The sequence below is a fragment of the Lutra lutra genome, chromosome 9, assembly GCF_902655055.1.
Source record: "Lutra lutra chromosome 9, mLutLut1.2, whole genome shotgun sequence".
NCBI classification, from domain to species: Eukaryota; Metazoa; Chordata; class Mammalia; order Carnivora; family Mustelidae; genus Lutra; species Lutra lutra.
The window spans coordinates 114,859,925-114,874,571 of record NC_062286.1 but is presented as its reverse complement, the minus strand read 5'-3'; the positions used below and the strand labels follow the sequence as shown (position 1 = coordinate 114,874,571).

General features: G+C 47.4%; 2 protein-coding genes across 2 annotated transcripts; both read left to right on the top strand.

Annotated features, from left to right (window-relative positions):
* Positions 1-6,272: 6,272 nt before the first annotated feature.
* C9H20orf141 (chromosome 9 C20orf141 homolog) lies at positions 6,273-7,562 on the top strand. The gene is given in 3 exon segments (XM_053447883.1): positions 6,273-6,662; positions 6,665-6,809; positions 6,905-7,562. Coding segments are annotated over 3 exon segments (501 nt in total). The 5' UTR covers positions 6,273-6,544; the 3' UTR covers positions 7,143-7,562.
* A 98-nt stretch (positions 7,563-7,660) lies between these two features.
* Positions 7,661-8,391, top strand: TMEM239 (transmembrane protein 239). Its single transcript, XM_047747172.1, has 2 exons — positions 7,661-7,747; positions 7,880-8,391. Exon 2 carries the CDS (start codon positions 7,891-7,893, stop codon positions 8,347-8,349), a length of 459 nt encoding a protein of 152 aa, XP_047603128.1. The 5' UTR covers positions 7,661-7,747; positions 7,880-7,890; the 3' UTR covers positions 8,350-8,391.
* The last annotated feature ends 6,256 nt before the right edge of the window (positions 8,392-14,647 follow it).

Below are 14,647 nucleotides of genomic sequence, written 5' to 3'. Positions count from 1 at the left end.
CCCTCCTATGGCACCTTGGCTACATGCCCCATCCTCTGCTCACCACCTCCTACAGCTATCTCTCTTTTGTACATCAAGGTCTTCGAGAGCCCTGCCCCTCAAAGTGTGGCTGAGGACCGAGAGCACCAGCACCCCCTGGGCACATGTTAGAAATGCAGAAATCCCACCCCAGACCTACTGATTGAGAATCTGCATTTTAACAAGAGCTCCAGAGGATTCAACCCCAGGAGATTCAAGGGCACATTAAATAAAGGCTGAGCAGCACAATGAGGCTTAGAGCACCTCCATCTAAAATGCATGAGATCCATAACTTTCAAGTTTGATGGTGTTTGATGCTGTCACTGGAAGTCGGATCTCAAGCTACAAGAGCACATACACATAACATTTGGAAATTGGTATTTCATTCATCCTGGGAGGGTATATTCCTGATCTCTATAATATGATCCTATATTAATTTTCTTTTCTTTAAATCATTTAACCAAAATACAACAGAATACAGTTTTGTTTTTGTTTTTTAATTTGACACAGAGAGAGATCACAAGTAGGCAGAGAGGCAGGCAGAGAGAGAGGGGGAAGCAGGCTCCCTGCTGAGCAGAGAGCCCAATGTGGGGCTTGATCCCAGGACCCTGAGATCATGACCTGAGCTGAAGGCAGAGGCTTAACCCCCTGAGCCACCCAGGCACCCCAACAGAATACAGTTTTAAAGGTAAATCCCATTTAAGTTTGCAATAGAAGACTCTTTTGTATGCTTCTCCATTCCCAGATCAGCTACTTTTTTTTTTTTTTACAGCTTTATAAACATATATTTTTATCCCCAGGGGTACAGGTCTGCGAATCGCCAGGTTTACACACTTCACAACACTCACCATAGCACCTACCCTCCCCAATATCCATAACCCCACCCCCTCTCCCAACCCCCTCCCCCCATCAACCCTCAGTTTGTTTTGTGAGATTAAGAGTCACTTATGGTTTGTCTCCCTCCCAATCCCATCTTGTTTCATTTACTCTTCTCCTACCCCCTCGACCCCCCATGTTGCATCTCCTCTCCCTCATATCAGGGAGATCATATGATAGTTGTCTTTCTCCGATTGACTTATTTCGCTAAGCATGATACCCTCTAGTTCCATCCACGTCATCGCAAATGGCAAGATTTCATTTCTTTTGATGGCTGCATAGTATTCCATTGTGTATATATACCACATCTTCTTTATCCATTCGTCTGTAGATGGACATCTAGGTTCTTTCCATAGTTTGGCTATTGTAGACATTGCTGCTATAAACATTCGGGTGCACGTGCCCCTTCGGATCACTATGTTTGTATCTTTAGGGTAAATACCCAGCAGTGCAATTGCAGGGTCATAGGGTAGTTCTATTTTCAACATTTTGAGGAACCTCCATGCTGTTTTCCAGAGTGGTTGCACCAGCTTGCATTCCCACCAACAGTGTAGGAGGGTTCCCCTTTCTCCGCATCCTCGCCAGCATCTGTCATTTCCTGACTTGTTAATTGTAGCCATTCTGACTGGTGTGAGGTGATATCTCATGGTGGTTTTGATTTGTATTTCCCTGATGCCGAGTGATATGGAGCACTTTTTCATGTGTCTGTTGGCCATCTGGATGTCTTCTTTGCAGAAATGTCTGTTCATGTCCTCTGCCCATTTCTTGATTGGATTATTTGTTCTTTGGGTGTTGAGTTTGCTAAGTTCTTTATAGATTTTGGACACTAGCCCTTTATCTGATATGTCATTTGCAAATATCTTCTCCCATTCTGTCAGTTGTCTTTTGGTTTTGTTCACTGTTTCCTTTGCTGTGCAAAAGCTTTTGATCTTGATGAAATCCCAAAAGTTCATTTTTGCCCTTGCTTCCCTTGCCTTTGGTGATGTTCCTAGGAAGATGTTGCTGCGGCTGACGTCGAAGAGGTTGCTGCCTGTGTTCTCCTCGAGGATTTTGATGGATTCCTTTCTCACATTGAGATCCTTTATCCATTTTGAGTCTATTTTCGTGTGTGGTGTAAGGAAATGATCCAATTTCATTTTTCTGCATGTGGCTGTCCAATTTTCCCAACACCATTTATTGAAGAGGCTGTCTTTGTTCCATTGGACATTCTTTCCTGCTTTGTCGAAGATGAGTTGACCATAGAGTTGAGGGTCCATTTCTGGGCTCTCTATTCTGTTCCATTGATCTATGTGTCTGTTTTTGTGCCAGTACCATGCTGTCTTGATGATGACAGCTTTGTAATAGAGCTTGAAGTCCGGAATTGTGATGCCACCAACTTTGGCTTTCTTTTTCAATATTCCTTTGGCTATTCGAGGTCTTTTCTGGTTCCATATAAATTTTAGGATTATTTGTTCCATTTCTTTGAAAAAAATGGATGTTACTTTGATAGGAATTGCATTAAATGTGTAGATTGCTTTAGGTAGCATAGACATTTTCACAATATTTATTCTTCCAATCCAGGAGCATGGAACATTTTTCCATTTCTTTGTGTCTTCCTCAATTTCTTTCATGAGTACTTTATAGTTTTCTGAGTATAGATTCTTAGTCTCTTTGGTTAGGTTTATTCCTAGGTATCTTATAGTTTTGGGTGCAATTGTAAATGGGATGGACTCCTTAATTTCTCTTTCTTCTGTCTTGTTGTTGGTGTAGAGAAATGCAACTGATTTCTGTGCATTGATTTTATATCCTGACACTTTACTGAATTCCTGTACAAGTTCTAGCAGTTTTGGAGTGGAGTCTTTTGGTTTTCCACATAGAGTATCATATCATCTGCGAAGAGTGATAGTTTGACTTCTTCTTTGCCGATTTGGATGCCTTTAATTTCCTTTTGTTGTCTGATTGCTGAGGCTAGGACTTCTAGTACTATGTTGAATAGCAGTGGTGATAACGGACATCCCTGCCGTGTTCCTGACCTTAGCGGAAAAGCTTTCAGTTTTTCTCCATTGAGAATGATATTTGCGGTGGGTTTTTCATAGATGGCTTTGATAATATTGAGGTATGTGCCGTCTATCCCTACACTTTGAAGAGTTTTGATCAGGAAGGGATGCTGTACTTTGTCAAATGCTTTTTCAGTATCTATGGAGAGTATCATATGGTTCTTGTTCTTTCTTTTATTAATGTGTTGTATCACATTGATTGATTTGCGGATGTTGAACCAGCCTTGCAGCCCTGGAATAAATCCCACTTGGTCGTGGTGAATAATCCTTTTAATGTACTGTTGAATCCTATTGGCTAGTATTTTGGCGAGAATTTTTGCATCTGTGTTCATCAAGGATATTGGTCTGTAGTTCTCTTTTTTGTTGGGATCCTTGTCTGGTTTTGGGATCAAGGTGATGCTGGCCTCATAAAATGAGTTTGGAAGTTTTCCTTCTATTTCTATTTTTTGGAACAGTTTCAGGAGAATAGGAATTAGTTCTTCTTTAAATGTTTGGTAGAATTCCCCCGGGAAGCCGTCTGGCCCTGGGCTTTTGTTTGTTTGGAGATTTTTGATGACTGTTTCAATCTCCTTACTGGTTATGGGTCTGTTCAGGCTTTCTATTTCTTCCTGGTTCAGTTGTGGTAGTCTATATGTCTCTAGGAATGCATCCATTTCTTCCAGATTGTCAAATTTGTTGGCGTAGAGTTGCTCATAGTATGTTCTTATAATTGTCTGTATTTCTTTGGTGTTTGTTGTGATCTCTCCTCTTTCATTCATGATTTTATTTATTTGGGTCCTTTCTCTTTTCTTTTTGATAAGTCTGGCCAGGGGTTTATCAATCTTATTAATTCTTTCAAAGAACCAGCTCCTAGTTTCGTTGATTTGTTCTATTGTTTTTTTGGTTTCTATTTCATTGATTTCTGCTCTGATCTTTATGATTTCTCTTCTCCTGCTGGGTTTAGGGTTTCTTTCTTGTTCTTTCTCCAGCTCCTTTAGGTGTAGGGTTAGGTTGTGTACCTGAGATCTTTCTTGTTTCTTGAGAAAGGCTTGTACCGCTATATATTTTCCTCTCAGGACTGCCTTTGTTGTGTCCCACAGATTCTGAACCGTTGTGTTTTCATTATCATTTGTTTCCATAAATTTTTTCAATTCTTCTTTAATTTCCTGGTTGACCCATTCATTCTTTAGAAGGATGCTGTTTAGTCTCCATGTATTTGGGTTCTTTCCAAATTTCCTCTTGTGATTGAGTTCTAGCTTTAGAGCATTGTGGTCTGAAAATATGCAGGGAATGATCCCAATCTTTTGATACCAGTTGAGACTTGATTTAGGACCAAGAATGTGATCTATTCTGGAGAATGTTCCATGTGCACTAGAGAAGAATGTGTATTCTGTTGCTTTGGGATGAAATGTTCTGAATATATCTGTGATGTCCATCTGGTCCAGTGTGTCATTTAAGGCCTTGATTTCCTTGTTGATATTTTGCTTGGATGATCTGTCCATTTCAGTGAGGGGAGTGTTAAAATCCCCTACTATTATTGTATTCTTGTCGATGTGTTTCTTTGATTTTGTTATTAATTGGTTTATATAGTTGGCTGCTCCCACGTTAGGGGCATAGATATTTAAAATTGTTAGATCTTCTTGTTGGACAGTTCCTTTGAGTATGATATAGTGTCCTTCCTCATCTCTTATTATAGTCTTTGGCTTAAAATCTAATTGCAGATCAGCTACTTTTAATTGTTATTTCTCCTTATATTTAAGTCTATACCTCTGTTGCCATTTCTTAATTTTTCTATGTCTAAATGTTATCTTTAGGTTTCCTGCTATGGAATTAAGGATTTTGCTTTCCTACCACCCTCCCCAACATGTATCCCCAAACACACCAACAAACTCCTTCCATCCTTCCAAAGAGCTAAGTCACTGGAGTCAATATTCAGTGCTTCTATTATGACCATGTAAATATTATTGTCCAACTTTTTGTGTTTCTGAAGTTAGCAATTGCTTTGTTTTATCATTTGTTTGGTTTTCTAGGCATCAATTACTAATTTAATCCCAAAGCGACCAACAGAACTGAACATTTTGAGCATCTCTAAAAACCAGAGATAATCTCATTTTCTTCTGGAGACATGCCTCCTGGAGCATCTGGCTTTTGATTCCAGCCCGGGTTGTTTGCTTTCTTCCCTCGGAAGCACAGCTGACACCCTGAGCCTCTTTCATCATTGCTTTCCTGTGTTTAGCCTCATTTCTTGACTCCCATATTGTCCCCTTAGTTTAATGCCTTGTTACACGGAAACACATCCTCCAGTAGCTTTCTAGAAGAGTGTATGTGAGGTCAGATTTTTGAGAACGTGCATGGCTTAAAATGTCTTTATTCTACTCTCATACTTGAGAATCATTTGGCCATATCTATGTTTTTAGGTTGGAAATTATTTTCCCTCAGAATTCTGCGGGCATTGCTTTATTCCTCTGGGAGGAGCCAGAGCAAAAACAATCAATGAATGGTCCCAAGAGCCAGGGGCATTGGCTCTGTGTCAATGTCAAGTTCACCAGGCTTGAGTCTTTGGACAGGGGCGGCTAGAGGCAGATATGCTGCCTGATTCCTGCATCTCCTCTCTGAAGGACTGTATGGCCACTATCCCCCTCCACCAGCCCCAACATTTTTCCCTCGAAGTATGATATGTGGACAAGGATTCTGTTCTAAGTTACGATCCCCTTCACTCTAGCCTCATAAGTCACGAATCTGAGATGGGCTGGAACCTCTGTAGCCACCAGCCATTTACCGATCATCATGGGGATAGGCTTCCTTTTCAGATGATCAGTCCCTTCCTAATATGTTCATTTGCCTTACTTTCATTCTCAGAGGGTAACTCTAACCTTCCGTTCGGGGGTTACTATGTTGCAGCCCTCTTACATTATCGGTGCCGTTTCTGGAATCCCAGTACCTGGAACACTTCCCACAGACCACAGAGCTTAGAAACAGCCCCCTCCTGCCCCACCCTGTAGCAATCCCATGGGAGCCCAGCCCCAGAAAGTCTCAAGATGCTTCCTGGAAGAGCCTGTCTCTGCATTTCAGGGCTTCAGTCCTGAAAATTCCCCCACAGGGGCCCACAGGCAGCCCCCAGCTCTCAGGGGAGAGAGAGCTGCCGACAGGAAGATTGAATGATTGCCCCTGGACACAGAGCTCTGGGAACCCACAGGAGAAAGAAAGCAGCCCTTCCCCTCTTGCTCAACTGCCCACTTAGAATGCCTTCCTGGTAACTCAGATCCTTGCTGGGGTGTCCTGGGGCAGAGAATTTGCCAAGGCAAGAGGATGAGTCTTGGTTCTCAGAAATCACTGACTCCCTTCTGCCTAAGTCCTGCCTAAGCCACCAACTGCTTAGGATGCCAAAACCAGCAGCAGCCCCCTCCGTACCCCAGGGCCCCACATGGAAGTAGGTCACAATGCCCCAGCTGCCCAGTCCCAGAACAGCTGACTGAAGAGGGAAGTGAGGAGGGTGTGGTGGGGGTGTGTGTGGGGTGGGGGAGATTCCCACGGAGCTGTCTGGTGTGTCTGCTAGGGCCTCGCCCCCTCCCACACACCCACCCACCCCCACTCTCTCCCAACACTAGTCCTTCCTGTCACCTCCACCTCCCTCCATGACCCAGCTCTGCTTACCCAGGCCCAAAGCCCTTGCTTATCCTATACCAGTCCCTCCCAGAGGCCTGCGTACTAGGGAGGGGTCCTGTAGTCCAGCGGGTCCATGTATGTCCCCCTGGGGCCTAGCACGGCCCAGCTCTGGGACAGCGTCTTAGGGTGGGGGGCACTGGGGCTGATGATTTGTGCAGTCTCTTCCCCAGCTGGCCCAGCCTTGCTGCTGCTGCTGCTCCTGGTCAGCTTCCTGGCCTTTGACCTGCTCCACTGGTGAGTGTGCAAGCAGCCTGGCAGGCAGACAGGAGTAGGCAGGCCAGCAAGAGGTCCACTTCCCGAAGCCCAGCCACCACCCTCTCTCTCTGTAGGCCCACAGGCCGCCCCCAGCCATAGCCCATACTTCTCCCGGGAGGCCAGAGTCAGGGGGCCGGCGAGGGTCCAGGACAGCAGGCGGCTGTACTCCCACCTCCGGGGGCAGTCACAGGACAACTCAGCCCTCAAGAGGCTCTGCTCCTGCTTCTCCCGGGACTGGGGCTGCTCCTGGGAGTCCATGGCATGCCCTGGGCCCTGCTTGGCCTGGCTTTCTGCCTCCATCCTTGGGCCTGAGCGCCCTCCAGAAATACACTGGCTGTGCTGCTTCCCCAGATCACCTTTCCCTCTGTCCTGGGTTGAGCAGACAGTAGGGTACCCCTTTATCTCCGGCCTGAACTGCAGGGGACTTTTGGTATCTTGGTCCAAGTCTGAGACAGAAATTGAAGGCGAGCTAAGGGACAGGGAGCCCGGGGCAGGCAGTGGCAGCCACCTCTGAGCTTGTGAGTTGGGGGTGGCCATTCTGGCCTCTTCTGTGGTTCCAGAGAGTGAGTGTCTGGAAAGACTTACAAGAGAACAGAGTGGGACTGGATATTAGTTAGCAGGGTGGGAACAGGGACCCAAAGAGGGCTTCCCACAAGAAAGCATGAGCATCTGCCTCTGTGGGCTCACCAGACCCCCCTGACAGCCTGGAGGGTCCATGGAGAGAGATTCAGGTGAGCCTCCCATCCTGCAGTGGCTCCTCTCTTGGCTGGACCCCACCCCCACCCGGGTCACAATGGGGATCCTCAGCGGGGGGGCAGGCCGGGAAGGGGGTGAGGGACACTGGGGGCTCTGCTTGGGCTCCTAGGCCATCCTGGGTGCTGCAGGAAGCAACATGACATAGGGGGCTCTGCCTAGAGGTAAGACCCAGGCCCCAGCTCAAAGCCCCGCCCATGCATGCTGGTACCCTCCCGACCCCTGCACCCCCATTTGTCTGGAGGTCCCAGGCACCTCCAGGGCTGCTGCTGCAGCTGGCCCGGCCCTCTCCCCAGGTGCACCAGCCATGACGCAGCAGCCGCAAGTGGAGACAGATGTCATCGGGGCCGGTGAGGGGCCACCTCGGGCCGTGCCCTGGTCGGCCTGGGTCACGCGGCAGGACTGGGTGCGCTGGTGCCTGTGCTACGTGCCTCGGAGCTGGGTCCAGTGGTGGGCCACGTCGGGCTGGCGGCAGCCACTCCAGCGTGTGCTGTGGGGGCTGGAGGGCTTCCTCTACCTGCTGCTGGCCCTGATGCTCTGCCATGCGCTCTTCACCACCGGCTCCTACCTGCTGAGCTCCTTGTGGCCCGTCATGGCCGCAGTGTGGCGCCACCTGCTGCCCGCCATCATCCTGCTGGTGCTCAGCGCCCTCCCCACCCTGCTCTTCTCCGCCTCCTTCCTTCTGCTTTTCTCCACGCTGCTGAGCCTCGTGGGCCTCCTCACCTCCATGTCTCACCCAGACTACACTCAGGACTTGGACCAATAGAAGGGCAACCCCATGCCGCTGCCTGTGTCTCTTGAGCCCTGGCCTAGGGCCTGAGGCCCCAGGGAGGGGGAGGGCAGTAGCCACCCCCCCCCCCCATCCCTCCAGTCCCTAGCCCTGCTTGGGCCAGGTGTGATGTGGCTAGAGCTGGCCAAGGAGTCTGGCCTTACCTCTAGCCACCTCCCTCCAGCCGATGTTACAGGTACTTGGTGTGGGGCATCAGGGGCTTTGAGAAGAGGGGCAGGGCGGAAGGGTGAGCAGGGCCAGAGCTTGGCTGAGCTGTAGAGAGTCCCTGCAAGGGTGTGGTGATACCATGAGGGCTCCCTTAGCAACTGGCAGCGGCTTTTTCTTGAAGTGCTCAGATGTCTGTCTCAGGTGCAGGTCATTGAGAACTTCTAGCTAGGTAGCCCTGGGCTGCCATTCTTTCCACTAACCCTACCTCTTTCCCCGAGCTCTAGAAAGGACCCACTGACAAACCTAGCTGAGAGAGGGCTGGCCAGGAGCCCCATGAGACCTCAACTAACTCACCTCCTGCTCCTTTCTGTCCAGACATCCCCCACTCCTTAGACTCCCTACCTTCTGCCTCAGTGAGCATCCCCAAGTCTGGGCAGTGGGCCAACTAGGGTAGTGAGCATCCCAGAGGAGACCTACTTTAAGATTCCTAAGGTCTGTGATGGAAAAATGAACAAGAAATCCCATTTCCCCACAATATGTGGCCATGCCCAATTAATTCTTTTGGATTTAGTGGGTTCCAGCCCTGTCATGGGGTTGTGGTGAGTCAAAGGCAATACCATCTTTGTGTGAGGGACTTTGTAAAGACCAGAAAACTGTAAGATCTTATATTGAAGTCTGAGAATAATCTGTAGGCTCAAAGGGTCTTTTGACCCTGAAGAGGGGTTGAAAGGGGAAGAGGAAGCTTCCCTAGGCCTTCAGAGAAAAGCTTCAGAGAAATGCATACAGTTTTGGCCCTCCGATGGTAAACAGGGGTGGATGGGTGTGGATGAGATGTAAAAGGTCATGTGACATGAAATCTCGAAATGCGCACATGTTGAGCTCTCCTGATTGTGAAATGTTTGGGGCTGGGGCTTGGCGCCAGGAGGTTCCTGGACAGCTGTGTGAATGGAGAAAGCAGAGCTCAGGGGTTTCTGTAGCTGTCCCAACTGCTGCTCACTGCTCCAGAAAGGTCTGGAAGGGGGCATCCCTTCATGCCCAGCATCCTAGCCCTTCACACAGCAGCTAACCCTCCAAACAAAACCATGATCTGTTATTACCAAGCAAGGCACATGGGAGATAGTTTTACCCATGGCTCAGACCCACCTGCCAGACCCCTACCCAGTTCCTGACCCTCCCTGTCTTCTAGTCGTGACCCCACTAGATGTCTAACCCTAAAACTTCTGCTCCTGAAACCCTAGAACCAAATTTCCCCTCTCCTGCTGCCTAAACATTCAGGCCATGGGAACCAGCCCCTAGAGCCCAAGTTTATTTTTGCTAAAACCCCTTTGCTGTGGGGTTTCATAACCACGCAGGCCACCGGTCAGAGGCCTTCAGCGTTGGTGCCCCAAACCTCAGACACAGCGCTTCCTTACTGTTTCCTTGTGGTTCCGCCTCAAATGTGGCCTGGTAGGAAGGGCAAGGCAGGAGGACATGGAGGTGCTGAAGCCTCCTGGTTCGCATGAGCCTTGGGGTATTAGCTGAGGGTGGGTTTGAATCCCAGCACTGTTACTTTCTAGCTCCATGGCCCTGGTGGAAATTGTTAAACCTTCTTAAATTTCCTTTTCCTCGAGGGTAAAACCAAGGCAAGAACACCTGTTTTAGGGCCTCTGTGGGGCTCGTGGCATGTGGGCAAAATTCCTGGACTGGCTCCTCACGCCACACACTGTAGCTATGCTATCCCATTTTAGAGATGAGGAGTCAGACTCAGGATCGCTGTTTGCCAGCACAAAGCCAGCTGGTTTGAATCCTGGTTCACCCCAGTGGGCAACTCCAGCAAACGCGATGGAGGAAATACAATTGAATGGAAGACACTGGGGCTTCTGATGCCTGTTCCTAAGAGCTCCTGTCAGGGATGAAGCCAGGATGCCAGTCTTGGGTCTCTCATGGACTTGGCTGGTCATTGCTGGCCAGCGACATCACTTAAGAGTCTCGGGGCCATTCTGATTAAGGGGGAGAAGAGGTTTTGGCTTGGACTGGGCACACTGTGGGGATGAGAGCAGGAATGGCTTGGGAAGAAGCAAGGAGGCCTTCTGCCCTTCCCCACATAAATATATACCTTCCACCCTCCTGTGTCTGCTGGTAGAGGATAAGGTGGTAGAGCTGGACTGCAGAGCGGATGGGCAATATTTATCGAATTAGATCAACCCATACCCTGTGACCCAGCAATCCAAAATGAAGTCCCGGAGAGGCCCATAAGGGCCTGGCTCATCAGAGTGGTCCCACCAGGACCAGAAGTATAGGTATCACCTGGGAGCTGCTAGACATGCAGAGTCTCAGGCCCCACCCCAGGCCTGTGGAATGAGAGCCTGAATTTTAACAAGATCCCAGGTGCTACACATGCACACAGATGTCTGAGAAGCACAGCATCAGGGGCTGTGTTTGAGAGGGATGGTTGTACAATCGGTGGTGGCAGGAGATGGGAAAGGTAAAATAAGGTGGACGAGCACAGTGCGGGGAGAGGAAGCTATACCTATTGATCTGGAAATCATAGCACTGAGTGAAAAACTCACTGAATGAGAAATAATACAATCCCTTTTACACAAATTTAGAATGTATGCCAGCAAACCACCCCCTTCCCCGACACGTGAAAACAAAAGATAGAATGGAATGACCAATTCTAGAGGCAGGCAAGGGGAGTAGAGTATACAGATAAAAGGGAAGTGAGGGACCTTGGTATCAGGAACATAATTCCTGAAATTCCCTTAAATGTAGATAAAGTGACTTGCTTAGGGTTAAAAGGCTTAAAAATGCAAGCCTGGGGCAAATGGACAGGTTGGAATGAAGTTCTAATCCTTTTCCTATTTGGGCCAAGAAAGGAGATCTGCTCCGTTGGCCTGAGTGACCTGGACAGCAGGTTCGGTGTCTTTGTTGGTGCCCCTCCCACACCACAGCCCACAGCCCGCTCCCAGTCACCCGCGTGGCCTGGCCAGAAGAATAATCAGATCAGGCAGGGGAGAAGGGACAGGAGCAGAGGGGGCGTCAGCCTCGAGGACCGTTGCATCTAAGAAAGCAGAGAAAGAGATATGCTGGGAGGGCACCTAGGAGCAGGAGCGTCGGGTAGGACTCTCCTCAGCCCCATGTACAGAAAGCACCGAGAAGGAGCGGTCAGGACGGCGGGTCTGAGGGGGGAAGGGTCAAGGGGGCTCAGGAGAGCACCACTGAGACAGTTGTCAGTGGCTACCCTGGGGAAGGTTGAGGGGTCCCTGGAAGGAGGGGGTGTGCGGCGCCGGGGGATCCTCCAAGGGCCAACTGCAGGAAGCCCAGAGGGGAGGTCACTCCGGGAGGAGGCAGGTGTTGGGCATTGCGCAATGCGCTCAGGTGCGCGGGAGAGGGGCCGGGGCGACTACTGGAGGGCGTCCAACCGGGCGCGTTGACCAAGGGCCTGAGGCTGAGAAGGAAATGTTAAGCCAAGCTGGGGATCGGAGGCCTGTGGGTACCCACAAAAAGGAAGGAGCTAGGCATCCTCGGAATAGGCACCTCGCGGAATCGCAACTGGCGCCGGCGGCGACCGAGGATGCTAGGAGCGCCCCCTAGCGGAGAGCTCCCTCTCCGCAATGAAGGCAATGAAGGGTCGGGTTTGTTTGGGGTGTTGGGGAGGAAGGGAAGGGAGAGGTCTCTCACAGCCGGGACACTAGCCCTGGGGGCGAGGATGGATCCTGGCGCCAGAGAGGGGCATCTTCGGGCTCACTGCCGTCACGGTAGGGGCTTCGGTGACTCCTGACCCCCTTCCCCAAATCTCCAGCCTGGGCCCCCCAGCTGGAAACCCAGAGGCATCAAGGGCCGAGCTCATGAGAATCCTGGAGAAGGAAGGGTCCAATATAGCCCACTTCACTGTCTCAAGGGACTTCTGGCTCACCCCTAGTCTATGATCCAATTCCTCCTGGGGGAAACAGCTGTCTTTTGTGAGGTCTTGTCGGAGTTTGGATGCAACAAATTTTAAACACCCCCTTTTTTTTCCCCTGCTGAGCAATCATCTATATTCTGGGTCTTTCTTCCTTTATACTGCCCCCTTGCCTTTCAAATATTTTCCATCTTAAAAATAAAAGAACTTGATTTAAGATCTTGCTGCTTCTACCATATTTTCTGGTCTGTATCTTTAAACCTCTCACAAAAGCCCCACAACATTTACAATTGATATGTGATACTGCATACTTGCAAAATACTTGTAACATATATGAAAGTCATAAAGTCCTCTAAACTGAAGGATACCATATCCATCTAAAAGCCAGATGTTATCAGTATGTTATCAGGCCTCTCCCTCTGCATTCATCATCTAACTGTGCAAGCTGAGGTTCCCAGACAATGGCATATGGAATTGCTATTCATAGACACCTTTCACTTGATCTTAATTTAAAAGAAACTCCTAAGGTGCCACCATTAAGAATTATGTAGATTACTGTAGAATCTTGAGAGTTAACCTTTATCCAGCTAAGGAAATTCCTTTCCATTCCTGATTAGCTAACAGTTTTTATTGTGAATGGATATTGAATGATAAAATTGTTTTGTTTTTCTGCATCTACTACAAGGACAACTTGGTTATTTTCCTTTATTCTTTTTATATTCTTTTATATATATGAATTACATTTTTAGGTGTCTTAATATTGAACTCTTCCTAGGAGAAAAACCCCATCCTGGTTCCTTTTTAATTGATGTATAATTCACACACACATTTTGTGTGCAAGTAAAATGCACAAATCTTGGAGGTACAGCTCAAGGAATTTTTACATACTTGTATGTGTGTCCATGTAACTGCTGCACAGATCAAGATACAGAACTTTTCCATCATCCCCGAAAGTTCCATTATGTCTTTTCCAATCAATACCTTCCCCCATACGTAACCTGTATCATGGCTTCTATCACAACAGATCAGCCTATTCTTGAAATCACAGGGAACAAAGTCATACAAAATGTACTCTATTGTCTGTATTCTTTCAAGGTTACAACTATGAGATTCACCCATGTTGTTTCATCTCTCAGTAGTCCGCCCTCCTTCATCAGTGTGTACTATCCCGCTGTAAGGGAAGCAACAACTTATTTATCTTCTCTATTGCTAAAGGACATTTGGCTTGTTTCTAAGTTTTGGCTACTATGAATAAAACTTATATGAATATCCTTGGACAAGTCTTTTGGTAGACAAGATGCACTCATTTCTTTTGAAGTGCAATTCTTGGATCATAGAACATGTAAATGTTCCAACTTTAGCAAATGCTGCCCAATAATTTTCAAGGTGATTTATACCAAGTAGTGATTCCACTGCTTTTTTCCAGCCTATCCACCAAATTCATTGTTTGGGGTTTCTGCTCTCTCCTAGTCATCAGATATGGTATTTCCATTTGTTTCTCATTTTCATTTTTGCTTGGGTGATTTCTGAGAGGAGGAGGAAATACCAACTTTATCATCTTCAAACTGCACAACATCTTTCCTTTTTATTTTTTTCCAAAGATTTATTTATTGTAGAGAAGGAGGGGGCAGATGGAGAGGGAGAGAACCTCAAGCAGGCTCCCCACTGAGTACAGAGCCTGACTGGGGGCTCGATCCCACCACCCTGAGATTGTGACCTGACCTGAAGCCAAGAGTCAGATGTTCAACTGACTGAGCCACCCAAGCACCCTGAACTGCTTGCCTTTTTAAAGCCAAGAATGCAAGGGTGGTTTAACATTAAAACATACATATACACATAACAATGTAATTCACCATATTATCAAACTAAAAACTACATGTGATCATTTCAATAGATGCAGAAGAGGCATTTCACAAATCCAACATTCATTCATGATTAAAAATAGAACAAAACTCTCAACAACCTAGGAATAGAAGGAAACTCCCTCAACTATATAGAAGGCATCTATGAAAAGTAGGGGTGCCTTGCTGGCTCTGTCAGTGGAGCATGCAACTCTTGAGCTCAGTGTTTGACTTTGAGCCCCACTCTGGGTGTAAAGATTAAATCTTAAAAAAATATTTAAAAATATTAAATATTTAAAAGGATTTAAATATTTTATATTAAATAAAAATTAAATATTTAAAATTTTTTAAAAATAAAATCTTTTTTTTTAAAGATTTTTTTTATTATTTATTCACTTGACAGAGA